This window comes from Macaca thibetana, chromosome 16 (genome assembly GCF_024542745.1).
Source record: "Macaca thibetana thibetana isolate TM-01 chromosome 16, ASM2454274v1, whole genome shotgun sequence".
Lineage (NCBI taxonomy): Eukaryota > Metazoa > Chordata > Mammalia > Primates > Cercopithecidae > Macaca > Macaca thibetana.
In genome coordinates this window covers 76,207,956-76,233,575 of record NC_065593.1, presented here as the reverse complement: position 1 = coordinate 76,233,575, position 25,620 = coordinate 76,207,956, and the positions used below count along the sequence as shown (strand labels likewise).

The 25,620-nt window shown below is 40.6% G+C and overlaps 1 protein-coding gene across 8 annotated transcripts in view; it reads left to right on the top strand.

The window, feature by feature from the left end:
• TANC2 (tetratricopeptide repeat, ankyrin repeat and coiled-coil containing 2) overlaps nucleotides 1-25,620 on the top strand; it is a 468,803-nt gene that overhangs the window by 377,107 nt on the left and 66,076 nt on the right. For all 8 annotated transcript variants that reach the window (XM_050764933.1, XM_050764941.1, XM_050764940.1 and 5 more), the window contains 3 exons: nucleotides 1,603-1,834; nucleotides 12,878-13,044; nucleotides 16,696-17,303. In XM_050764933.1, coding sequence (XP_050620890.1) covers nucleotides 1,603-1,834; nucleotides 12,878-13,044; nucleotides 16,696-17,303 — 1,007 coding nt within the window. The remainder of the gene's footprint in view (nucleotides 1-1,602; nucleotides 1,835-12,877; nucleotides 13,045-16,695; nucleotides 17,304-25,620) is intronic.

The window sequence follows — 25,620 nt, the reverse complement described above, 5'->3', positions numbered from 1 at the left end:
TGATGAAAGTTTATATTGATGTAGAGGTTTGCTGTTTGCTTATCAAGTGGAGATTTGTACCCATGTAGACATAATCACTGGCATTCACTATTGATTGAAAGGACAGATCAATTGCTGACAGGTTTTCTCTTTAGGTTCCTTACATTGCGTTTAAGATAGGTAAAATAATCACCAATCTATCTGAAGAAAAGAGTGGAGATTTTTAAAATACAACCTCTGATTTCCATTTTCCGTATTGTGCTCAGACTTCATTGCTTCACTCACAAGCAATTCCTATCTTCAGCTTTGTATATGTAGTAACATTTCCTGTGTTGTTTGGGGGTTTTTTATGTTTAATGAGAAGGATTTCAGGTGTTTAAAAAATATTGACATTTCCAACATGTGTTAAAAGAACTAGGATGACCATACCAGTAGATGAGGAGTCTTTTCAAAGCAGAGCTCTTTCGTAGATGACTGGGAGATGCCTGATGAGTTAGAGATGGTATTCTCTAAGAGATTCCTGAAGAGCTGGAATCCAGTAGTATGTCTATGAATGCCCCTAGGACAGATTTCAGTTGCTGGTATGTAGGCACAAGGCTAGTAACTGAAAAAGACAGTGTACAGATCCTTAAGAATGGTGGCGGTGAGGAGGATGAAGATGGTAATGGCGACATCAGCTGACATTGCTATGATTTACTAGGTGCTGAGCACCACGCTGAGTGCTTTCTCTACGTTCAAGCTGAATCTCCCCTTCCAGTTTTGTATTTTCTACACAGTCCAATCCCTTTTCTGGGTAGTAATGAGCCAGAAAAGTGGTCCTGATTAAAATCACCCTTTGTACTTGCCTTGGAGGCAAAGAGAACAGCCAGAAGACGTGGGGTGAGTGCTGTGCAGATTGTAACAAACAAAAAACAGATCCTAGAATTCCAGGTCCTAGCCAGTCAACCCAGACCCTGGATGGTATTAATGCTTATAAATTATCTGTGTTCTTTGATTTTAAGACCTACATCTAACAAAAATCTCACTCCTTTCCTTCTTCCTTTTATCTAATTCTGATACTCTTTTTCTGTCTGTGCCTGGGTGCTCAGAAAACATTTAATGCTAATTTTAAAATCTGAATTACTTTGTTTTTATAAGACTTAGTTTATAACGCACCTGTAATCCAAAAATTGATAGAAGTATATGTGTTTGCTGAGACTAACATGATTTTTCTTGGATTATTTTATTCCTAATGCTTTGTTTAAAGATTAGACTCTTTCCTATACTGCTCCATGCTGAATAAATGTTAGTGATATCAATGTAAGTCTTTATTTTCGGGCTTGCTTCCTGTTTCTTATAATCCAGAGGAAAACTCCATTTTTATTTATAAATTTTATTCTGGGTTATATCATACGCATACAGTAGAAGTAATGTATCAAATTTCCGATCTTACATAAATCAGACGTTTTCTGAGTCAGCAGCTTTTATGTTTATTTGGAAAAGTTGAGGAATGTAGAGACAAAAAAGTATTATGTAATACTGAGATGTTAAGTGATTTCTAGTATAATCACTCAGTAGCTGATAATCATAGCTATTGCTTTTACTACTGATAAACCTGTTTGCATTCTCATCTTTCTTTTGTAGGTGGTTGCCTATCACTATTGCCAAGCAGATAATGCCTACACTTGCTTGGTGCCGGAATTTGTCCACAATGTTGCTGCCTTGCTCTGCCGCTCACCTCAGCTGACAGCCTATCGGGAGCAGCTTCTTCGGGAACCTCACCTGCAGAGCATGCTGAGCCTTCGGTCCTGTGTTCAAGACCCCATGGCCTCCTTCCGGAGGGGAGTCCTGGAGCCGCTAGAGAATCTCCATAAAGGTACAGATAAGGCCCAAAGGAGGGGAAAGATGGTGGTTTAGAGCCCAAGGTCACCCGGGTCATACTATAAAAATGATTAATTTTATCACATTGCCAAAACTAAATATTCCATAGCTAGATGCACTTAACAGACAAGGGATTTTACTTGCAAAAAAAAATCCAGCAGTAACTACTACTTCCTCTTTTCTTTATAAAAATTCTCAGCCGGGCACGGTGGCTCACACCTCTAATCCCAGCACTTTGGGAGGCCAAGGCAGGAGGATCACAAGGTCAGGAGATCGAGACCATCCTGACTAATACGGTGAAACCCCGTCTCTACTAAAAATACCAAAAAAAAAAAAAAAATTAGTCGGGCGTGGTGGCGGGTGCCTGTAGTCCCAACTACTCGGGAGGCTGAGGCAGGAGGATGGCATGAACCCGCGAGGCAGAGCTTGCAGTGAGCAGAGATCACGCCACTGCACTCCAGCCTGGGCGACTGAGCAAAACTCTGTCTCAGAAAAAAAAAAAAAAATTCTCATTCTTATTTCCAAATAGAATGCCTTTTCCTTGTGAAGACAGTAGAGCTTTCAGTCCTTTCTGTGAAGTTTAAATAAGTCAGTAAATGTGTGGCTCCAGCGCAGTGTTGTGAAGTTCTATGGTTGGAAATCTCCCCTGTAATATGTAATATTAATAAAAAATGTAATACTAATAAAAAACTTATTACCCCATCAGTTCATGTGAAGTGGAATGGCATCCATGGTTGCACAATTCTGTGTATAAACCAGAAATCATGTAATTGTACACTTTAAAAGCTACTTAAGTGGCATAAGGGTATTTTATGGTGCATAAACTATCATTGGAGAGCTGTTTTTTTAAGTGGAAAAAATTAAATGGGATCCATCTCCCACTCATGTTCATACCTTTCCTCCCTTTTTCGTCTGCAATTCTAGTGTTAGCAGTGGCCTAAGTGCAACCATTTCCTTGAAAGTGGTGCATTCCTTCTTAAGTCTTCCTGCCCCATACCCTTAACAAAGTTTTGTTAGTGCCAGAAGCCAGAGAAAAGGATGTGGGTATGCATACAATTCCTGAGCAATCCTGTTTATTCCTGAGAGTCTTAGACACCTTTCTCAAGGGCTTTGGAGGTACTAATAAGGAAAGATGGTTTATAATTTCTCCTGGCCGTCATCTTTAGTTGTTTCAGCTTCCATGCTGGTTACCTGGATATCAGAATTTCTCTTTCTCCTCAACTCTGATGACCTCTGTCACTACGTCTGCTACCTGTTACCTTTTTAAACCTTGCCATTTCTCCACAAGTATTTTTAAGCCTATTTCCTGGACATTCAGTCAATCTCTAAAACCTGTTAGTTCCGCCTTCATGATGTTTCTCACACCCACTTGGCTCAGTTGTTTCTAGCATCATCATCACAAGAATTTTAAGTACACTTCTAAACCATTCATGGCACACCTGGTGGGAAAGTTCTTCCCCAGTCTCTCCAGTCTTCCAGACTTTCTGTATTTCTTCCAGATAAAGTTTTATGAAGCACTTCTCTGATCACATAATTCCCCAATTCATAATCCACTGATTGCCTATTGCCTTCTGAATTAACTTTCAGTTCCTTGTTCTGACATTCAGGATGCTTGATGGCCACCATCCAACCTACTTTTCAGCTTTATTATTCACTGTTATCCTTAGGAACCCTGTGTTTGTGTGTAAACTAAAATATTCACTAGTCCTCAAATACGTCCCTAGATTTTCCCAACTCCATATATTTACTTATTATTTTCTTTCTTGATATACCTTCTTCTCACATCTCTGCCTGTCAGAATTCCACCCATGTATCAAGGACCAGCTTAAATGCTACCTCATTCATGAAATACCTACTGATCTACCTGCCCGCCTACAGTCAGAAATGATGTCCTTCCAAATGACGTTAGATCTTTTTTCAAAATATATGTATGTATTTATGGTGCATGACACATAATATATAACAATAATTTTACATTTTATTATTAACATTTATTAAATATTTACCATATGCCAGATACACTTTGCAGTTTCTAAGAATTACTTTTGTACTTATCCCTCTGAGTAAATTGTATGTTATTGAAATTAGGAACTTTTGAAAATTCAGCTTTTATCCTTCATAGTGGTTACCTCACCTCGAACGTAGTAGGCATTTTAGGGAATACGTTTTGAACAGATACAAGAATATAGAAACTGCTCACATGTAGGAGTACCTTGAAAGCAGCACAGTGATACAAGGATCTACACCTTACAGCCAATTCAAGAAGACTATCCAAATGCTTGCAGTCAGCTCTAGATTCTCAACCATAATTCATATTTTTAATAATTTTGCTACAAGATAAATCTGCTTCTCATTTAGGTGTCCATAACTAGCTTTAGCCATGTCTGTTGATAAATACTGTCTCTATTGATAAATACTGTTCTAAGTGAATTTAATTACTTCATTTTATGTCCATGTTTTTAACTCACCCTTAGATCACCATTATGAGCAATAGCTGGAAACACAGTTTTCCAGCTGGAAATGCTAAAACTTACTAGAGTGACCAAAAGTCGGGAAATGAAGAATTTTTTTTTAGAGATAGAACAAGCAAAATGGTAGATATATAAGCAATAATATCAACAATTACATTACATGTAAATGGACTAAACGCTTATGCTAAAAGGTAAAAACTGTCAGACTGGATAAAAAGCAAGACTCAACCATATGCAGTTTTTTAAATATAAAGACACAGATTGAAAGTAAAAGGATAGAGACTGTATAAACATGGAGCATAAGAAAGCTGGGGTGACTATAGTAATCTCAGAGTAGACTTCAAGACGAGAAGTATTTCTACAGAGGCATTTGATACACATAGAAGGGCCAATTCATCAGGAACATGTATTCGATGTATGCACCTAATAACAGAGGTTCAAAATTCGTGAATCAAAAATAGACCAAATTAAAGAGATAAATAGCTATAAGTCCCAGCTACTGTGGAGACTGAGGCAGAACAGTGTAATTAATGACTATCTAGTTATTTAATGTTTAGCATATTTTTATCCCACTAAACTATAAAAACTGCATAACCATTGAAGACATAGCAGCTAGTATGGTAACTGGAACATAAAAGGAATTTAAGCTAGGCTTGGTGGCTCATGCCTGTAATCCCAATGCTTTGGGAGGCCAAGGCAGGAGGATCACTTGAGCCTAACACTCAAGATCAGCCTGGGCAACATAGCAAGTACCCATCTCAGCAACAACACCAGCAGGCATGGTGGTGCACAGTTGTCGTCCCAGCTGCTCAGGAGGCTGAGGCAGGAGGATCACTTGAGCCCAGGAGGTCAAGGCTGCAGTGAACCAAGATCATGCCACTGCACTCCAGCTTGGGTAACAGAGTGAGACCTGGTCTCAAAAAGAAAAAAAAAAGTTAATCAGTGTAATTCATCATATTGACAGAATAAAGGAGAACATCCACATAATCATTTCGATAAATGTACAAAAGCATTTGACAAAATACTACATCGGGGTCCCCAACCCCTGGGTCATGGATGGATATAGATCCATGGCCTGTTAGGAACTAGGCCACACAGCAGGAGGTGAGTGATGGGTACCGCCTGAGCTCTGCCTTCTGTCACATCAGCTGCAGCATTAGATTCTCGTAGGAGCACGAACCCTATTGTGAACTATGCATGCAAGGGATCTAGGTTGCACATTGCATCTGAGGCCTGGTAATCTGAGGTGGAACAGTTTCATCCCTAAACCATCCTCTCCACCCTCCACCCCAGAAAAATTCTCTTCCATGAAACCGGTCCCTCCGAACTACACCAATTAGTGATAAAAACTACACAAACTAGGAGGAGAAGGAAGTTTAGTTTGATAAAGGGCAACTCCAAAATACATGTAGTGAAATGTTGAATGCTTTTTCCCCTAAGGTCAAGAGCAAGACAAGAGTGTTCCTTCACTCTCACCACTTACATTCATCATTCCACTGGTGGTCCAGGCTAGTGCAATAAGAAAATAAACAAGCATGCAAATAATATAAAGATTGGAAAGGAAGAAGTAAAACTGTCTTTATTTGCAGACAACATAATTGTTTACCTTAGAAAAATCTAAGGAATCTACCCAGAAAAAAGAAATCTGACTAGAACTAGTAAGCACAAAGCTTTAGGCTATAAAGTCAATATACAAATATTTCTATACTAACAACAAAATACTGAAAATGAAATTTTAAAACTGTGTGGCAGTTTTAAAACATGGCTACAAATTCTTTGACATTACTTCCACTAATAGTTCAACCTGGGTCCCCTCCCTTCATAACAGGGCAGGCTTGCAACTGCTTCAACCAACAGGATACTACAAAGTGATGCTATGTGACAGCTGAGGGAGGTCGCAAATAGCCATGCAGCTTCCATCTTGTTCACCAAAGCACTTGCTTTGGGAGGCATGTATTGCCATGTATGGAGCCTGACTACCCTGAGTTCACCATGCTGCAAAGCACAAACCACAGGGAGAGTCTAGTTGACTGTCCCAGTGCTCATTCCTGCCCTGCCACCAAACATATGTATGAATAAGCCTCCCAATGATTCCGGCTTCCAACCCCCAGCCCCAGACATTCAGGTAACCGCTTGCTATTTGATGTAGCAACAAATAAGTAGAATAAATACGATTTTCAGTAGCACCAAAAAATATATAATACTTAAAAATAAATGTACAAAAGATATGTAAGACATAGTAAAAGCACAGCAAAAATATTGCAGAGTGAAATTAAAGAACTTAGTAAGTGGAAGAGATATGCCATATATGTGGATTGGAAGATGCCAGTTTTTTCCTTAAACTATTCTATAAACATAATCCCAGCTGGTTGCAGTGGCCCATGCCTGTAATCCCAGCACTTTGGGAGACCAAGGCGGGTGAATCACCTGAGGTTGGGAGTTCGAGACCAGCCTGACCAACATGGAGAAACCCTGTCTCTACTAAAAATACAAGATGTAGCCGGGCGTGGTGGCACATGCCTGTAATCCCAGCTACTCAGGAGGCTGAGGCAGGAGAATCGCTTGAACCCAGGAGGTGGAGGTTGCGTTGAGCCGAGATTGCGCCATTGCACTCCAGCCTGGGCAACAAGAACGAAACTCCATCCCCCCCCCAAAAAAAAAGAAAGAAAAGAAAACATAATCCCAGCAGAATTTTTCTGTAAAAATGGACAACTTTTAGAAATGCAAAGTACCAAAAATAGCCAAAACATTCTTGAAGAAGAAAGTTGGAAGATAGGATCTGGTTTCAAGACCTACAGAATTACAGATTACTATAATAGTCCTGACAGTGATATGCTAGTAAATGTTTAACAACCAGCCAGGAATGGGGGGCTGATTTGATGCTTACACGTTTAGCAATCAGCTCTCATGAGCCAGCCTGAGTCAGGTCCAAAATTCCACAGGCAGGATTGTATTCATGCAAGGATAGAAAATAGATCAATGGAACAGAATAGAGAATCCAGAAATAGATCCACATATGCAGTCAATTGATCTTCTGTAAGGTGCCAAGACAATTAGAGAATTCTTGTCATCAGATGGTGCTGGAACAACTAGATAAATGTTTGGTGGGGGGAAATGAATCTCAATCCTTACTTCACACTCTACACCAAAATTAATATGAGATGAATCACAAACCTAAATAGAAAAGTTGTATCTCTAAAGCTAATAGAGAAAACATAGAATATCTTCACGAACTTGGAGTAAAGATTTCTTTAGGACATAAAGTATCATATAAAAATGATGACAAATTAGACTTCATCAAACTTAAAAATACTTGCTCAACAAAAAATACCTCTAACAAAAAGGAAAAGCAAGTCACCAAAGGGGAGGAAATATTCACTGTTTCTGTGTGTGAGAGACAAAGCACTTGTATGTACCATACATGTAGAATGCAAACAATTCAGTTTTTACATGGACAAGCGATTTAAGACACTTTATAAAAGGAGATACATCAGCAGCCTACAAATACATGAAAAAGTGGTTAACATGAGTAATCGGGGAGATGCAAATTAAAATTACAATGAGAATACCACTTCACACCCATTAGAATGGTTAAAATTAAAAAGAATGAACATCCAATGCTGGTAAGGATGAAAAACAAGTGGAACTCTCATACATTGCTGGTGGGACTATACAATAGTGCTACTACTTTGGAAAACTATTTATCGGTTTCTTTTTTTTGAGATAAGTTCTCTCACTCTGTTGCCCAAGCTGGAGTGCTGTGGCCTGATCACAGCTCACTACAGCCTTGACCCTCTCGGCTCAAGCAATCCTCCCACCTCAGCCTTCTGAGTAACCAGGGCTACAGGCACGTACCACCACACCTGGCTAATTTTTTTTTTTAAGAGATGGGAGTCTTGCCATGTTGTCCAGGCTGGTCTCATACTCCTGGGCCCAAGCAGTTTCCCCGCCTCAGCCTCTCAAAGTGCTGGGATTATAGGCATGAGCCACCACACGCAGCCAACAGTTGCTTATAAAGTTAAATGTACATCTCCTTTACGACCAAGCAACTCTATTCCTACGTATTTACCCAAGAGAAATGAAAACATATGTCTGCAAAACACTTGTACAAGAATGTTTCTAGCAGCTTTATTCATAGTCGTCAAAAACCGGAAACAGCCCGAATGTCCATCAACAGAATAGATAAAGTATTCAATTGAATACTTCTTAGTATTAAAAAGGAACAAAACAGGCTGGGCGCGGTGGCTCACGCCTGTAATCCCAGCACTTTGGGAGGCCGAGGCGGGCGGATCACAAGGTCAGGAGATCGAGACCACGGTGAAACCCCGTCTCTACTAAAAATACAGAAAATTAGCCGGGCGCGGTGGCGGGTGCCTGTAGTCCCAGCTACTCAGGAGGCTGAGGCAGGAGAATGGCATGAACCCAGGAGGCGGAGCTTGCAGTGAGCCGAGATCGCGCCACTGCACTCCAGCCTGGGCGACAGAGTGAGACTCCGTCTCAAAAAATAAAAATAAATAAAATAAAAAAATAAAAAGGAACAAAATAATAGTACACTCAGTGTAGAAGAGTCTCAGGAATATGTTAAGCAAAAGAAGCAAGTGTCTGCAGTGACAGAAATCAGAACAGTGGTTTCCTATTGAGGACTGACTAGAGGGGAACCTAACAGAAATTTCCGGAATGATAGAAATGTTCTGTATTTTGATCACAGTGTTGCTTACATGAGTACATATAGCTGTCAAAACTTATCAAAGTATACAGTTAAGATCTTTGTAATTCACTATATATAAAGTTTATTGCAATAATTTTAAAAATAGAGTTATTTTTTAAAGGTAGTTGGAGTTTTTTCAATGGAAAACACTTTCAGTTTAGAGTCAGAAGCTAGATTTCAAATTATGTATTTTCTTTGAAAAATGAGTCAATATTTTTCACAGTACTTTAAAGTTCCACAAGTACAGTGATTAAAATACATACACACACGCACACCCACATGCTCATGTGAAACGAACGAAAAAGTTTTGAAGTTTCTCAGTACACTTTTGCTTTAGCTGCCAATATGAAATGAAAGGAGACACAAATTGTTTTGTTTTGTTTTGTTTTGTTTTGTTTTGTTGGAACAGGGTCTCACTCTTGTCACCCAGGCTGGAGTACAGTGACAAGATTATAGCTCACAGCAGCCTTGACCTCTTGAGCCCAAGCAATCCTCCTGCCTGAGTAACTAGGACTACAGAAGCGCACCATCATACTTGGCTAATTTTTTTCTATTTTTTGTAAAGATAGTGTCTCACGATGTTGCCCAGGCTGGTCTGGAACTCCTGGACTCAAGCCATCCTCCCACCTCAGCCTCCCAAAGTGTTGGGATTACAGATGTGAGCCACCAGGCTCAGCTGAGACACTAATTTGTTACCACACTGAAGGAAAGATAACTCGGATATTATGTAAAGCTTTTCAGAACAAAGATATTGTCTGATATGAGTCTTCTTTTTCACTTTCAACAATTCCTATATATACCAGTAAAAGAATCTCATGCGCCAGGATTCAGTTCTGACTTCAGTACTAGCTAGTATCTCTTCTCTTGCAGTCTCTGTAATTCTTATTTCTCTCAGGCACCTAGGTAGTCTTACAATGAAACTACTAAGGAAGAAAGTTCACATATTTGTTAGGAACACATGTAAGTAGAGGCAGTGGGGAATCCCTGGTGAATGTGTATTTACAAGGGTTTAAAAATAAGGATTTTAAAGGGCTTGGGAAACCGTTTTAGTGACTTGTCACCTAGAGCAGTGGCTCCTAAGCACCAGTCAATTTAAAGTTTTTAGTTAGTCCATGACAGAATACAAAAATAGCAACAACTCAGAATTTGTATGGATGTAGATATAATGTAGTTTTCTATATGTATGTATGTAAAGATTAGATAATGTCCCTCCTACTTTTTTAATGTTAACATCCCTTTTATTCTATCAAATAGTGGTGATCGTGGATGGTAATTATATTTTACATGTTCTTACATGGCAAAATATGAAGCAGCAATCGTTTGTTAGTCGCAAATTTATTTTTTTTTTTGTAGATTTTTTTAAGCTACTTATTTAAAGTACTACTCTAAATATCTACAGAAATTTGAATAAGTGAACATACTGAGGCATTCTTGTAGGCTGGTTGCGTTTGAAAGTCAAAATCTAAAGACCATTAATATCTCACCTCTTAAATTTATATTGAGAAACCTTATCATTTAGCAAAGGAAAATGAATTATTTTAGGAACAGTTCTCATTGTTTTACAGTATTAGTAGCATTAGGAAATTATTTGCATTTATTGTTCTGAATCCTAAAAATTATGATATCCTTAGATAAATATCACCTCCTTACTTCCTAAATGATGAAATTTTTTTGACACCTACATTAGTAGGTGACTTGTAAGTAATTCCTTCGAAACAGGGGAAATCTCAAAAAAAAAAAAAAAAAAAAACCAGAATTTAGAATAAAATTAACTTTATTAAGGGGGAAGGCAAGTACCCCCTTTTAAAAAGAAAAAATGATATATTATCTGCTTTACTCACAGGCTTAATCTACTAAGAATTTATGCAAATAAAAATGTTATTTTATTAACAAATGAATTATTCATTCATTAAAATGTCTGGACCATAATTTAGTATACATTACTGATCTTCATACTTGAGAATGTGTTTGCAATGATTTCCCAAAGAAAATCTCAACAAATGCATCATCATCAGCTGATTTCTCTACTGGAAGATCATGACTTTCTTATGAAGGAACCTGGTTGAAGTTATTAAAGGAGGTGTTATTGAAGGGCGGGGACAGTGGTGTGCTGGTAAATTTTAACAGCCACCTGGGAGAGGAGGGCTGATTTGTAATATTTGCCAATTTTTATTTTGTAAATATTCCCACCATAGACAATTCCAAGCTACCAGCTGTTTAACAATCAGAGCTTGAAAATATTGCAGTGGGCGCTCCTGAACCAGTACAGGGATAGATAGCTCCAGCACAGTGAGTGATACTAGCTGATGGTGCTTAGCCAGGCAGAATGCTAGAAAATTCCTCTATGGAAATTAAAGGCACAGTTAAGCTTAAGGGAGCCAGAGCCTTCAAAATCAAGAACATAACACGCCCCCAGTTATTTGGGTAAATCCCAGTTAGTTCCAAGCAACTCCTCTTTCTTCCTTAATACTTTGCACTCCCTGAAGGAATTTCATGTTTTCTTAGTGCTTCATCATCCAGAATACCATTCCATTAGTAACCATTGTTAATAGAGCTGGAATCCATAGTTCATTTCACGTCCTAAAAACTTGACAGATGAAAGTAATTGTTAAAACTCTTCATAATTTGAGAACTGACTTGCAGTATTTTGGATATTGAAATTAAATCTCTTTTACAAAGTTTATGCTTTAGGAGAAAAATAATAAGGGCTTATTAATCATTGCAAAAGATCTGTATAGTTTCAAATGTGGAAACAAAGTAGCATGTTCAGTTTCAATTGGTCTTGACTTTCAAAGGCAGGAAGAGCCGATTTTGTACACAAGTCCGTAGACATTTTCTTCTGTCCTCAGCTTCATCTTCTTTTTGCTCCTCAGATAAAACCTGTTTCTCACTCCAGGTATCTGATAACTGCTTGCCCTCTTCCCTCTGCTTTCCCCCTTTCAGAGCCTGTGAGATCCTGCTAACCAATAACTTTTACTTGTTGTTCACAATTCACTTAGACTAAAATGTTCTTTCAGTGTGGAAATTTTTGAATCTCTTGACTGTTCAACCAAGAATCAGTAAACATTTAGCTAGTGCAAAAGCCTGAAATCTTACCAAGCTGCTTTGTCAGCCTAGCCTTAAAGTTAAACTGATTTTGTCAGTGCAGGATCATGTGGAGTCCAAGAGAGAACTGGACACAAACATAGCTGATGTTTGTCTTTCGCACTTGAGTCCTCCACCTTTTGGAAGATCACGCAAGGGACTGGTCTCATTGCGGCTGTGTTAGGTATAGTCTAGGAAGCTGCTAGGGTTTTGGGATCTAGCCCACCTGGTTCAGCTCTATTGCCTGGGATTCCTTTCCTCTGTTACTCTCTCTCTTCCTTCCCACTACACATTTACATTCACATACAGTCCTATATACTGCTTTAGACTTTACAGAAACCTTTTGGGGACATTCCCAAAAGAACATATGATACTATTCCCTTTAATGCTATCAGACAGAAAAAAAAAAGAAAAGAAAAACAGAACACATTTTACTCAGCTTTTTCATGTGTAAGAGAAAAATGACTTCCCATGTGCAAATTTTCTTAACTCCAATACTCAGGCTGCCTTACAAGTATTAATATGGAGATTTCTGAAAATAATGATATATATACTCGTATGTGACAAAAGCCTTCACACCTGATTAAGAGCAAAATGAATTTACGAAGTGAATTTTTCCATGCCTGTAGAATAAATTATGTACCCTGAGCATTCACTAAACACATGACAAGCCTTTTCTAATATTTTGTTCCAAAGAAATATGTGATCAAAGATCCAATAAGAACTCATTTATCCGCTTGGTAATTATTAAGTAATTTGTTTCTTTCTATCTCAGAGAGAAAAATCCCAGATGAAGATTTCATCATTTTAATTGATGGATTAAATGAAGCAGAATTTCACAAACCGGATTATGGGGATACAATTGTATCGTTTCTGAGTAAAATGATCGGAAAGTTTCCTTCTTGGCTCAAACTAATTGTAACAGTTAGGACCAGTTTACAGGTATGTGTTTGTTTGCTTTTAAACTGTAAATGATTCCTCTTGGAAAGAGCTTAGACTGAAAAAGTTCTAGGTCCTAGCTTCCTAAACCTCTACTATGTCCTAGAGCATTAGGAAGAATAATTCCCAGAGAATTAGTCTAATATTTTGAGAGATATGATCTAGAAAGAACATTCTTTGTACATTACTCTCAGATTCCCATTCCTATTTCTCTGAATGAGGTTTGATAAAATGTTCCTCAAAATAGCATGAAAAGAAAGTCAATTTTTCTAGACTGTTCTGAGGACAGTGGTGTAAAGATGATCTCTAACACTTGGACTTTCATTTAACATTTTTTAATCATTTAATGCTATGCAAAATTCAGTTCAGTCTACACCCTAGAATCAGTTCTTCTGGTTCCTCCCTCTGCTTCTACTTAAACAACTGTTCTATAGCATGAATATGGACTTTCTTCTATATCTGTCCTCCTCTAACAAAAATTGGCAATATTAGGGCTTTAGATTAAATTTACTACAAATGAGAGATAAGTTGTTTTTTTTTCTAATTACTTTCCCTGCTCACTCACTGGTCACTTAATGGCCTGGAAGAAGGACCAGGAATATGAGAGTGAGCCTGTAGAAATATATGGGCTAAAGATAAATGACTCTACTTTCCCCAGCATTCTCCTTGTAGCTGAGTTGGTGTCCCATTCTTTACATATTCACACTTGGTTTGGAACAATGTTTCTCATTCTTTTTATAAAAATTATTTCCTTCTCTGATGAATATTAAAATCTCAAACATTATACACTCATCTCACTATTTGGATGTAGCCCCCATGTCATAAGCGCTAAGGTACAGAAAATAGACTGTACATTTAAGTCCCTCCTTTCCCCCTCTGCCAGGCGCTTAGCATTATTTCTATATATTGACCAATTAGCATTACTGGCCAGGCGCGGTGGCTCAAGCCTGTAATCCCAGCACTTTGGGAGGCCAAGACGGGCGGATCACGAGGTCAGGAGATCGAGACCATCCTGGCTAACGCGGTGAAACCCCGTCTCTACTAAAAAGAAATACAAAAAACTAGCCGGGCGAGGTGGCGGGCGCCTGTAGTCCCAGCTACTCGGGAGGCTGAGGCAGGAGAATGGCGCAAACCCGGGAGGCGGAGCTTGCAGTGAGCTGAGATCCAGCCACTGCACTCCAGCCTGGGCGACAGAGCGAGACTCCGTCTCAAAAAAAAAAAAAAAAATTAGCATTACTGTCTTCCATGATGAGAAACTGTATTTCTAATCCTGGCCACCACCTTACAGATATTTATTATTAATCTCAAAGTAATTTGAGCTAAAGGATATGGATAAATCAATATAAATCCATCTTTACAACTGAAAATTATATAACCTATCATTATTAGTAGCTTGATGGTTAAAAATGAAAAACGAACGAAAGAAACCTCCAGGAATGTAATCTCTGACTGCTTTACCAAATGGATGCTTTGGAGATGTTATCCTCATACATAATTCTCACATAACATCATGTGCAGTCTCAAGAGAAATTGTGTTTCCAGGTAGAGTAGGTGACTTTAATTTTTCAGCTGTGCCAACAGAAAAAGTACTTCAACTAAGAATTTTTTTAAATTATTTCTTTTCTGATAGTGAAAGAATGTATAGGTTTTAGAAAATGAACCTTCATTTATATTTGATCATCATTATTTCCACAAACATTTCTTAAGTACTTAAGAGTATTTCAGGGACTATTCTGGGGGCTGGAGATTGAAAATGAACAAGACAGGCAATATTCCCATCCTCCCAAAGCTTATATTTTAGTAAGAAACACAAAAAACAAATGAGCAAAAAATTAAACGTATACTAAAATTACAGGTAGTGTTAAGTGCTATGAAGAAAAACAAAATAGGATGGAGGGATAACTGGATAGTACTTGTTTTAGATAGAGTATATAGGAAAGGCCTCTCCTTTAAAAGTGATGAGATCTGATCTGCCTTTTTTAAAGATTTCTGTCAACTGGCTGTCTACATAATAAAATGTAAGGGATAAAGAGTTGAAGCAGAAGTATAGGTAAAAGGTAATGGTGGCTTAGACTAGAGTGGTAATGATGGGGCCCATATGAAATGGTCATATTTCAATGGACTGTATTTTGAAGGAGAGTCAAAGGACTTGATGATGGGCTGAATGTGGGTGTCAGCAAGAGAGACAACTCAAGAATGAATCCTGGGTGTGTTGTGAGCAAATGATGATTTGAGGACAATAAAAAGATCACAGATATCTTCTAGACTTTGGTGGTAGGGTCAGTGGTAATGCCGTTTATTGACATTGGGTAAGTATTGTGGCTGGAGACAAAATTAAATTCTGATTTGGTCACATTGTCTATGAAATACCCAAATGTAAATGTTGAGTAGACAGATACAAGATGGGACTCAGGGGAGATAACTAAGCTAGAAACATAAAGTTAGGCATGTGCCACATATAGATGATATTTAGCACCACGGGACTAAAGAATCTATTGATGGGAGTGAGAATGGCTAGAGAAGAGGAAAGAACAGAGCCCAGAGGCCTGGGTGAGCTGGGAAATAAAAAAGGAGCCAGCAAAAAAGGGAGGGTAAAAGTGGCCAGTGTGCTGAGAGAGGAAAGAGGGAAACATTCTCTGGGAGCAAGCTGCAGAAAGTGACTCCAGAAAAAGTGCATCATGGTGAGATCTGTTGTGTCAGACATTGCTGAGAGGTTGAGGAAGATGAGAACTGAAACTCTATTACTGGATTTGGCAAATCGAAAGTTACTGATGCCCTTGACATGAACCATTTCAGTGAGGTGGTGGGGGTGTAGCCTGATTGGAACAAATGGAGGAGAGAATGGGAAGGAAGGAATTATAAATAGCAAATAGAGAAAACTTTTGCGAAAAATGGGAACAGAGATACAGGGTGGTAGCTGGAAGGAAGAATATGGAGTTTATGTCTGTGTGACTCAGCTGAGAAGAACCAGATGCAGAAGAGAGAATGGGTACTCACAGGAGCAAAGTCCATGAGTTGATAAGAAAGGATGGAATCCAGTGCAAGGAGTAGCCACAAAGCCATATCACCTTCCCCCAATGGAATTTCCAGCAGATTACCAAGGTGCCAAGCTTCCTGATGTTAGAAGTGTACCTTTCAACTGAGGTATCTCCAGAAGGCCCACATTTAAATGTAGTCATTTTATACATCTGTGTTGTGTGGGAAATTTTTTTTTAATAGTCATTTTATTAGGAGGGTTAGAAAGCCAAGTTTTTCTAAGCCATTCTTCGAATCCTTATACATTTCTGTTACTGACTTGTACTTGGCATTATGCCCTGGTTTACACTGAGAAAAATTACAGCAAAAGAGTTACACAGCACTTCATTTTCTATTTATTTCAGGAGTGTTGTTTAGAATAATGATCATGAAATCACTCCAAAAGCACCCTTTACAAAAGACCCATTAAAAAATGTATCTTAAGTCTCAATGTTAGGAGAAGTTGTGTCCCTTCTATGCAACTAATTTGTTTTACTTTATGGATACTAATACTTGATCATGTTTCCCTGTTTGGCCACTTCAACGTTCAGAATAAATTTGTGAACCTCATAGTTGATCACAAGAGTTAGGGGAAACTGAAGGTCTTTCTGTCTCTTTCTCTCTCTCCATCTGTTTTAGGAAATTACCAAGCTGCTGCCTTTCCATAGGATATTTTTGGATCGACTAGAAGAGAATGAAGCCATCGACCAGGACCTGCAGGCTTACATCCTGCACCGGATACACAGCAGCTCAGAGATCCAGAATAACATTTCACTTAATGGCAAAATGGACAATACTACATTTGGGAAACTCAGTTCTCATCTCAAGACCCTCAGTCAAGGGTCCTATCTATACCTGAAACTCACCTTTGACCTCATAGAGAAAGGCTACTTAGTGTTAAAGAGCTCTAGCTACAAAGTAGTTCCTGTTTCGCTCTCAGAGGTTTACTTACTCCAATGCAATATGAAGTTTCCAACCCAGTCTTCTTTTGATCGGGTGATGCCTCTCCTGAATGTGGCAGTGGCCTCTCTCCACCCACTGACTGACGAGCATATCTTCCAGGCCATCAATGCTGGGAGCATTGAAGGCACACTAGAATGGGAGGATTTTCAGCAGAGAATGGAGAACCTCTCCATGTTCCTAATCAAGCGCAGAGACATGACTCGTATGTTTGTACATCCTTCTTTTCGAGAATGGCTTATCTGGAGAGAAGAAGGAGAGAAAACCAAGTTTCTCTGTGATCCCAGGTAAGACACCGATCTGTGATAAGCAGTTCTGAGCCTGTTTTCTTTTTATTGCATAGAGTGTGAGTATTGAAAGTAGAGGTGTTCTTCATTGAACATTTCACATAGAAGAGACATCATCTGTGTTTCTTCTCAAGGCAAAGCTATAATGAGGTTAACTAATTTATTGTTTTACAGTGTTATTTCCTTAAGACTCAACATCAGGCCGGGCGCGGTGGCTCAAGCCTGTAATCCCAGCACTTTGGGAGGCCGAGGCGGGCGGATCACGAGGTCAGGAGATCGAGACCATCCTGGCTAACACAATGAAACCCTGTCTCCACTAAAAATACAAAAAAATTAGCCGGGCGTGGCGCCTGTAGTCCCAGCTACTCGGGAGGCTGAGGCAGGAGAATGGTGTGAACCCGGGAGGCGGAGCTTGTAGTGAGCCGAGATCGCGCCACTGCACTCCAGCCTGGGCGACAGAGCGAGACTCCGCCTCAAAAAAAAAAAAAGACTCAACATCTGCATAGATATAATGCTACCCTACATTCCTATGTTTTTCTAAATAATTTTCACTGATCCCACAGGGTTCACAGGCTATAATTAAATTAGCCATTTAATGGACTTCCTCAGTATTATTATTTTGATATGAAGAAAGAATTGATATATTGTTCATCTCTTTGACTTAGAGCAGAATCATTTCAAAATTTTTACTGCCCTTTTAAAATACCTTATCATTATTAAAGTTTCCAATAACTAAATCCATTAAGGTCCAGCCAATGCTAAGCTTTATACTAGAAAATAGAATCTTAAACCTCCTAGCTGAAAAAGATTTGAAGAGTTCAGCTAGTCTATCCATGCTGCCTTTAGATACGTAAGGTGTCATTATCTCCATTTTCCTATAAAGGCCTTAAGATGCTGAATCAACTTGCACAAAGCTATAAAGTTAATACGTGGGAGGCCGGGCGCGGTGGCTCAAGCCTGTAATCCCAGCACTTTGGGAGGCCGAGACGGGCGGATCACGAGGTCAGGAGATCGAGACCATCCTGGTTAACACGGTGAAACCCCGTCTCTACTAAAAAATACAAAAAACTAGCCGGGCGAGGTGGCGGGCGCCTGTAGTCCCAGCTACTCGGGAGGCTGAGGCAGGAGAATGGCGTGAACCCGGGAGGCGGAGCTTGCAGTGAGCTGAGATCCGGCCACTGCACTCCAGCCTGGGTGACAGAGCGAGACTCCGTCTCAAAAAAAAAAAAAAAAAAAAAAAAAAAGTTAATACGTGGGAGAAGGGAGAGGGCATGTACCAGAATAGGGATGGCAAGTGCATGATATATCCCGCCACTCCCCCACTCCACACATGCAGCAGGGTCACTGATTTACCCCAGCACTGTTTCCCAGTGAGCTTCAACCTGAATTGAGAATTTTTCTCAACTCAAACCAGGCTAGATATGAAACTGTTTCCCTTTTTATTGCATGAAACCTAGTTCTCTGGCATCCTGGTGGGGGTCTGCTTTTACTCCTTTGTACTAACATTTTTAAAGCAGTATTCCTTTAATAAAGTTGGTGTTTTCAAAAGCCGGGTATATTACTGACTTCGTGGAAACAAAGAAGACACCAACAACATAGCTGGCAAATGCAGAGCTTATTTTGGCTCAAAAAGAAGAGGCCAGATTTGACTATGCCTCACATGTGACTCATCAGAAAGAATAAAACTCTGTGTTCATGCTGGGGTTTTATTGCCCTTCACTGTGTCCTTCACCAGACCTTATTAGAGACAACTGTACTGTGGGCATGCCGCTCAGCCTACTCCATGCTGATTCATCAGAAAATTAGTTCCACATTATGATGAAGATATTAAGCCAGGCAATAGACTCTGTAATATTTTCCCTGAGAGGGAAGCTTTTTTAAAGAAACATGCTGTAATGGAAAGAACACAAACTCTTGAGTCAAATTACCTGCATATAAATCCTGCCTCTTCTAAGAACTGTGACCTTTGGAAAAAGTTGCATAGTGTTTCTAAGACTTAGTTGTCTTATCTACATAAGAGCAATAATAATGCCTTTTTTCTAGAGTTGTTGAGAAGTTAAATGAGGTCATATAATATGATGCCTAGAATAGTACAGAGTAAAAGAAGCATTGGGGGTATGTTCTTTTTCCTCCCCTCACCCTGCAGTAATAGACCCTTCTGGTGTAACTTAGTTAAATCCTGTGGCTAATCGGATAGCGACAGCCATCTTCTGCTATTATCATTTTGGAGCACAAGATTTTAAAAAGAAACGATAAAAACAGTCCGAGTCCCTTCTGTGAATTGTATGGTGTTCCCAAAAGGATTTTACTATAAATCCTACTAGAGCTGTTGTCAATATTTAATACACAGAACTGGCAACTACATATATAGGAAAAAGAAACTAATATAGACTTGCCTAAATGCTTTGAGATCAGTTCCCAGAGAAACTTTGCTAGCTGACCTTAGATCCTGGGACATCTCAGAGGGTTGAAAGCTGAGGTCCAAGGCAACCAGACTACCACTGAATTAATAGTATCCCTACAACAGATGAAATCCCCAGGGACTCTCAAAGGAGAAAATATGGCTTTTATACAGCCATATCATGACTATACAGGCTTGCCTTCTCAACATTGCCTATTATCTAGGAGTTTTGCAGCAACCAGCTGATGCACTGGGACAAGAAGAGCGGGTACTTCCAGCTTCAAATCCGGTATAGTTCATTCCCTGGTGACTGAGTAACATGGCTGCTGAGAGATCATCTTATTTCACTTAATGGCAGAGAGTAAAATTGTAAACAGTACCAGGAGTTATCAGAAAAAGCCTTCTTAGATTTCATTTCAGTTGGAATTCAACCCCCTCCCCAGCAAAGGCTGGCACCAACCTTGTTACTAAAGTACTGAAGTATTGATCTCAGTGCTTAAGGCTCCCTAGGTCAATGAGATGGAAATTCACTAAGAATTTAATGCTCTTGGCAAAGCCCAAGCTGGTCTTTCAAAGCAGCTGGCTGCACTTGTTTTCCATTTCAGGCAGGTCTGATTAGCAGGACTCCAGGCAGGGTTTGTCTCTGTGGCCTTCAGCCTCCACTTCTTGCACATTCTTTCCCCTTCTGTTCTCTACTTTCTCTCCAGCTTCTGTCTAAAGCATCTAACGTATTTCAGTAGATCAGAGGAGACCAATTCAGTGCCTCTGAAATCACACCAGGTAAGCCAGTGCCTGATATGTATATCTCTGCAGTGTAAGGAGAGCTTCCAGAGGCAACACAACATTCTTATCCTTTCTAGTCCATTTTCCTGGGCTTTCAGCACTCAATTGTTCACCCTGAACTTGTTGACCTTATTCGGAAGTTAGATATAGATGCAAATATTCTACTGATGCCAAAAAGTAGTTGATCTTCTCCTGAAATAGGCTACCCAAGGAGGTAGCTTCTGCCTGAGCTGAAAAGAGTCAGTAATTGACAAAAGCTGGAAACAGGAAATAGCAGAGCCAGAGGTCAATGCTACAGCTGAGATTGAGTTTTCATTATTTTGAATACCAGACTGCTTATTGTCTCAGAATCTGGGCAAGGACTTGACTACCAGAGAGAATGACCTAATGTTACATAGACGTATCATTGTCATAGAAATAAATGAGTAACAAGGTGAGTAGGGTGAGAGAGAGAGAGAGAGAGAGAGAGAGAGAGAGTGTGTGTGTGTGTGTGTGTGTGTGTGTGTGTGTGTGTGTTTATCAAACTGTAAGCAGAGTATCACTGAAGAATCTTTTAGATTTGCAGTTTAGGTAAAATATGCCCCTTGAAGCAATCACAAACCTTAGAACACACCACCTCATTCTGCTCTCTGTTTCCCACTGTTCATCACTGTCAGCCTTCTGACATACCCTGAACTTAATCTGTCCTATGTTTTCGTCCCTTGGGCACTGAGATATCAGATTAACTCACTAATTTAATAAGCAAATCCCTGCTATTATACTAATAGTAGAGAGATGGAAAACCTATTTGAGGCAGCTTGTGCATTTAAAATAAGACATTTGAGAGAAGTAGTCATTGGCCTTTGTTAGACAACCTTTTAGTGACTCTGATAGTAGAAATTTATGGCTGATAGAATAGACAGTCGGAGCTACCAGCCTTGTGGTGCTGTCCAGTTACTGCTTAATATTTCTAGATCGCTTTAGGCTCACCCTGAATAAATCTCCACTCTTTGTTCTGTTTCTGTTCCTCATTATCTCAATTTTTATGGTATCTAGCTTTCCGTTCCATAGGAACAGCTCTCAGATTAATATTTGTGTGTGTGTGTGTGTGTGTGTGTGTGTAACATTTTAACAGATTAGAAGACTCTCCTGCCTTATTATGTGTGTATTTTTGTGGGGTTTGTTTGTTTTATTTTTTTGAGACAGGATCTCACTCAGTCACTCAGGCTGGAGTGCAGTGGCGCAGTCATGGCTCACTGAAGTCTCAACCTCCTGGGTTCTGGCAGTCCTCCTGCCTTAGCCTCCTGTGTAGCTGTGACCACAGGCACATGCCACCATGCCTAATTTTTTTTATTTGTAGAGACAGAGTCTTACTATGTTGCCCAGGCTGGTCTCAAACTCAGGTTCAAGCGATCCACCCACATTGTCCTCCCAAAGTGCTGGAATTACAGGGATGAGCCACTGCACCCAGCATTTTTTTTTTTTCTTCCCCCGAGACAAAGTCTTACCCTGTCACCCAGGCTGGAGTGCAATGATGCGATTTCGGCTCACTGCAACCTCTGCCTCCTGGGTTCAAGCAATTCTCCTGCCTCAGCCTCACTAGTAGCTGGGATATTACAGGTGCCTGCCACCTCACCCAGCTAACTTTTTTGTATTTTTAGTAGAGACGGGGGTTTCACCAATTTGGCCAGGCTGGTCCCGAACTCCTGACCTCAAGTGATCTGCCCACTTCGGCCTCCCAAAGTGCTAGGATTACAAGCATAAACCACTGTGCCCAGCCCAGCCAGCCTTATTTTTAAATGTTTTAATAAAATACAGGAAGCTTGTTGTGAACTTCATGTAATGAGTATTGAGTTGATACAACCTAATGAGGTTGTGATGTGGGAGCCTAAGGTTGTGATGTGGGAGCCTAATTTGGTTTGACCTGATTTCCTCAAATTAAAGGCAGCAAATCCTGTGATGAATGGAAAGGGAAAAGGCGACACAAATCCTACCTATACCATGGGATAGTTGAGTACTCACTTGATTCTTTACGACCAGAATTGATTGCTTATAATAAGTGGTTTGTTGATATTTTTCCTAATTTATTTGACCATATTAGTAAGTCAATTACACATTGGAGACCTGATGCTCTAAAATCCATTGCCACAAAACAGGGTGTCAGAGAACAAGCAGTTTGTCTAAGGAAAAAGAGAAGACATCCTCCCCAAAGTGGAAAGTAACTGTGCCAGAGGTCTGTATAACAGGGCTTCTTACAGAATAGATGGGGCTGAAATGACTACAGAATAAATGGTGAGTTGAAGTTTGTGTTGATTTTGTTTTTTTGATCCAAATATGAGCCTCCAGGCAGATGACATTTAACCTTACCCTCACTGAAACACAAATTCGAGGTCACTGCTCCTGATAGTCATTGCAGGCTCCCAGAGCAGACCCTTAAACTGGAGGATGGGTTCTGCTTTCTCAAAGCATTAGGAGAGAATTCAGCAAAATGATGAAGCATGGGAAGAAAAAAGGGTCTCTTCAAACTAAGTCAACCCTTAGGAGGCTTGGAAGAGTTAAAGCAGAGAGAAGAGAATATACCAGACATCTTTTATTCTCACTTTCTTTTTTTTTTTTTAATTTTTGTGGGTATGTGTGTGTGTGCACGTGCATGTATATATATATACACACACGCACACGTATGTGTATATATATATGGTTACATGAGATATTTTGATATAGGCATGCAATGTGTAATAATCACATCAGGGTAAATAATATATCTATCACCTCAAGCAGTTATCCTTTGTGTTTCACACAATCCATTTATACTCTTTTAGTTATTTGTAAATGTTTGATTAAATTATTTTTTACTATAGTCACCCTGTTGTGCTAGCAAATACTAGGTCTTATTTATTCTTTTATGTTTTGTATCCATTAGCCATGACCCCCCTTTCCACCAACCCCTCCCCAGCCCTGACTACCCTTCCTAGCTGGTAACCATCCCCTAGTCTCTGTCTCCATGAGTTTAATGACAGATAAGTGAGAACACGCAATGTTTGACTTTCTGTGCCTGGCTTATTTCACTTAACGTAATGACTCCAGTTCCATCCATGTTGTTGTACATGACAAGGTCTCCTTCTTTTTTATGGCTGAATAGTTCTCCACTGTGTATATGCACCACATTTTGTTTATCCATTTGTCTATTAGTGGACACTTAAGTTACTTCCAAACCTTGGCTATTGTGAGTAGTGCTGCAACAAATACGGAACTGCAGATATCTCTTCAATATACTGATTTCCTTTCTTTTGGGTATATACATAGGACCAGGATTGCTGCATCATATGGTAGTGTCGCAGGATCCTTGGGGTGTTGCTTTGCCAGCCAGAAACCTGTGACTGGCAGCGCCTTCTGCCCTGAGTATTGCTCACGCCCTTTGGGCTCATTCTGCATACTCAGCTCAGCAGGCTGCACTCAACTTGTGCTACTGGCCCAGATCCCACACCTCCCAAGGGTGAGCCAGGCGTGGAACAGTGAGGGGTGTGTGGGCAAGAGAGCTTGGGGTCCGGCCACTGCACAACCAGGCACGCTGGCTGCTGCAATGGGGCAGGCAACTCCAGGCACCAGCACAGGTGCCAGCTGCATGTGAGGCTGCAGTTGTACCAAACGTGTTGTACGTGGCTTCCACTGCAGGCCGTCTGGACAAGGGGAATGCGGTGGCGCCTGGAAACTTGGAGACGCCAGGAACCGCAGCGCCCAAAGAGGGTGTCACAGCCGTGGCTTAGGGAGTGCCTGGGTCGGGCTTCTCAAAGAACTGCAGCTCTTCTCTCCTTCTCCTCTTCCACAGTGTGGCGAGCAATGGGGCATGTTTCAGCCGTTTGTGTTACAGCTCTTTCAGTCCTGCCATTCAGCAGGTCCTGAGATCTTGACCTGCATCCAGGAAGAATGATGTATATGTACAACTGGAGATCCAAAGTGGGAAGCTCCTTTCCGCGAGCAGGTCATCCCTGCAAGTGTCCAGTTCTCACCAGAGAGGAGACCAGGATTGAGTAGCTCCTATGCACAGGCAGGTTGTCCTGACAAGTGTACAACCCTCAGCAGAGAGGAGACCTGGAATGGGTAGCTCCTATCTACAGGCAGGTTGTCCCATCGAGTGTTCAGCCCTCAGGGGAGAGGAGACTTGGAGTGGGTAACCCCTGTCTGCAGGCAGGTTGTCTCATCTCCGTGAGTTTGGCTGAGTCCAGAGTTTTTATGGGTTTCAGAAGGGAGGACGTGCATGCTAATTGGTTCATGGGCAGGCCTGGAAAAAGCACCATAAGTTCTCACTCAGGGCCATGGACTCCACCCAGAACTGACAGCCCAGTCCCCATGGTTCAGGCCGTTTCTGGCCTGAAGGTGAAGCTTCACTGGGGACCCACCCCTTTCCACCCAGGAACCTGTCGGCCTCCTGCCACCATCAGTCATATCATCCATGGCACCCAGGCTGTTCACGCCAAGAGGCACCTGCAGGCCTGCACCAAGCCACCCTCAGCCTACCCTCTGCCTCCCTCCCATGCTCGTCAGCACCCAAAGTCCAGAGGGGACTGAGGCAGCATGGGGCTGGCGTGTCAGCACTGCCCTGAACACACATACACCTGGCCAGGTCACAATAGTGCCCAGCCTCAGCCTCAACTTTGCTCCGAAATCAGAGTGGGCGCTGGGAGCAGGGAGAGACCAAGTAGAAAGAGCTGGCACTTCTGAGCCTGCAGGGGTAGGGGGATCTTCCCGGGCCTCCAAGAGCACAGGGATGCCCAGGTCTGCAGCCATGGCTCGGCAGGGCTCCCACCCTGACAACTTAGGAGGGAGCAGGGCTCCTGTCTGTTTACAGCTCCCCCTAGACTCTATTTATAGTTTTTTTAGGAACCTCCAAACTGTTCTCCAGATTGATTGCACTAATTTACATTCCCACCAACAGCATACACAGGTTCCCTTTTCTCCACATCCTTCCCAGCATTTGTTATTGCCTGTCTTTTGGATAAAAGCCCTTTTAACTGGAATGAGATGATATCTCATGGTAGTTTTCATTTGCATTTCTCTGATGATCGTGATCATATACCAGTTTGCCATTTGTATGTCTTCTTTTGAGAAATGTCTATTCAGATCTTTTGCCCATTTTTAAATCATATTGTTAAATTT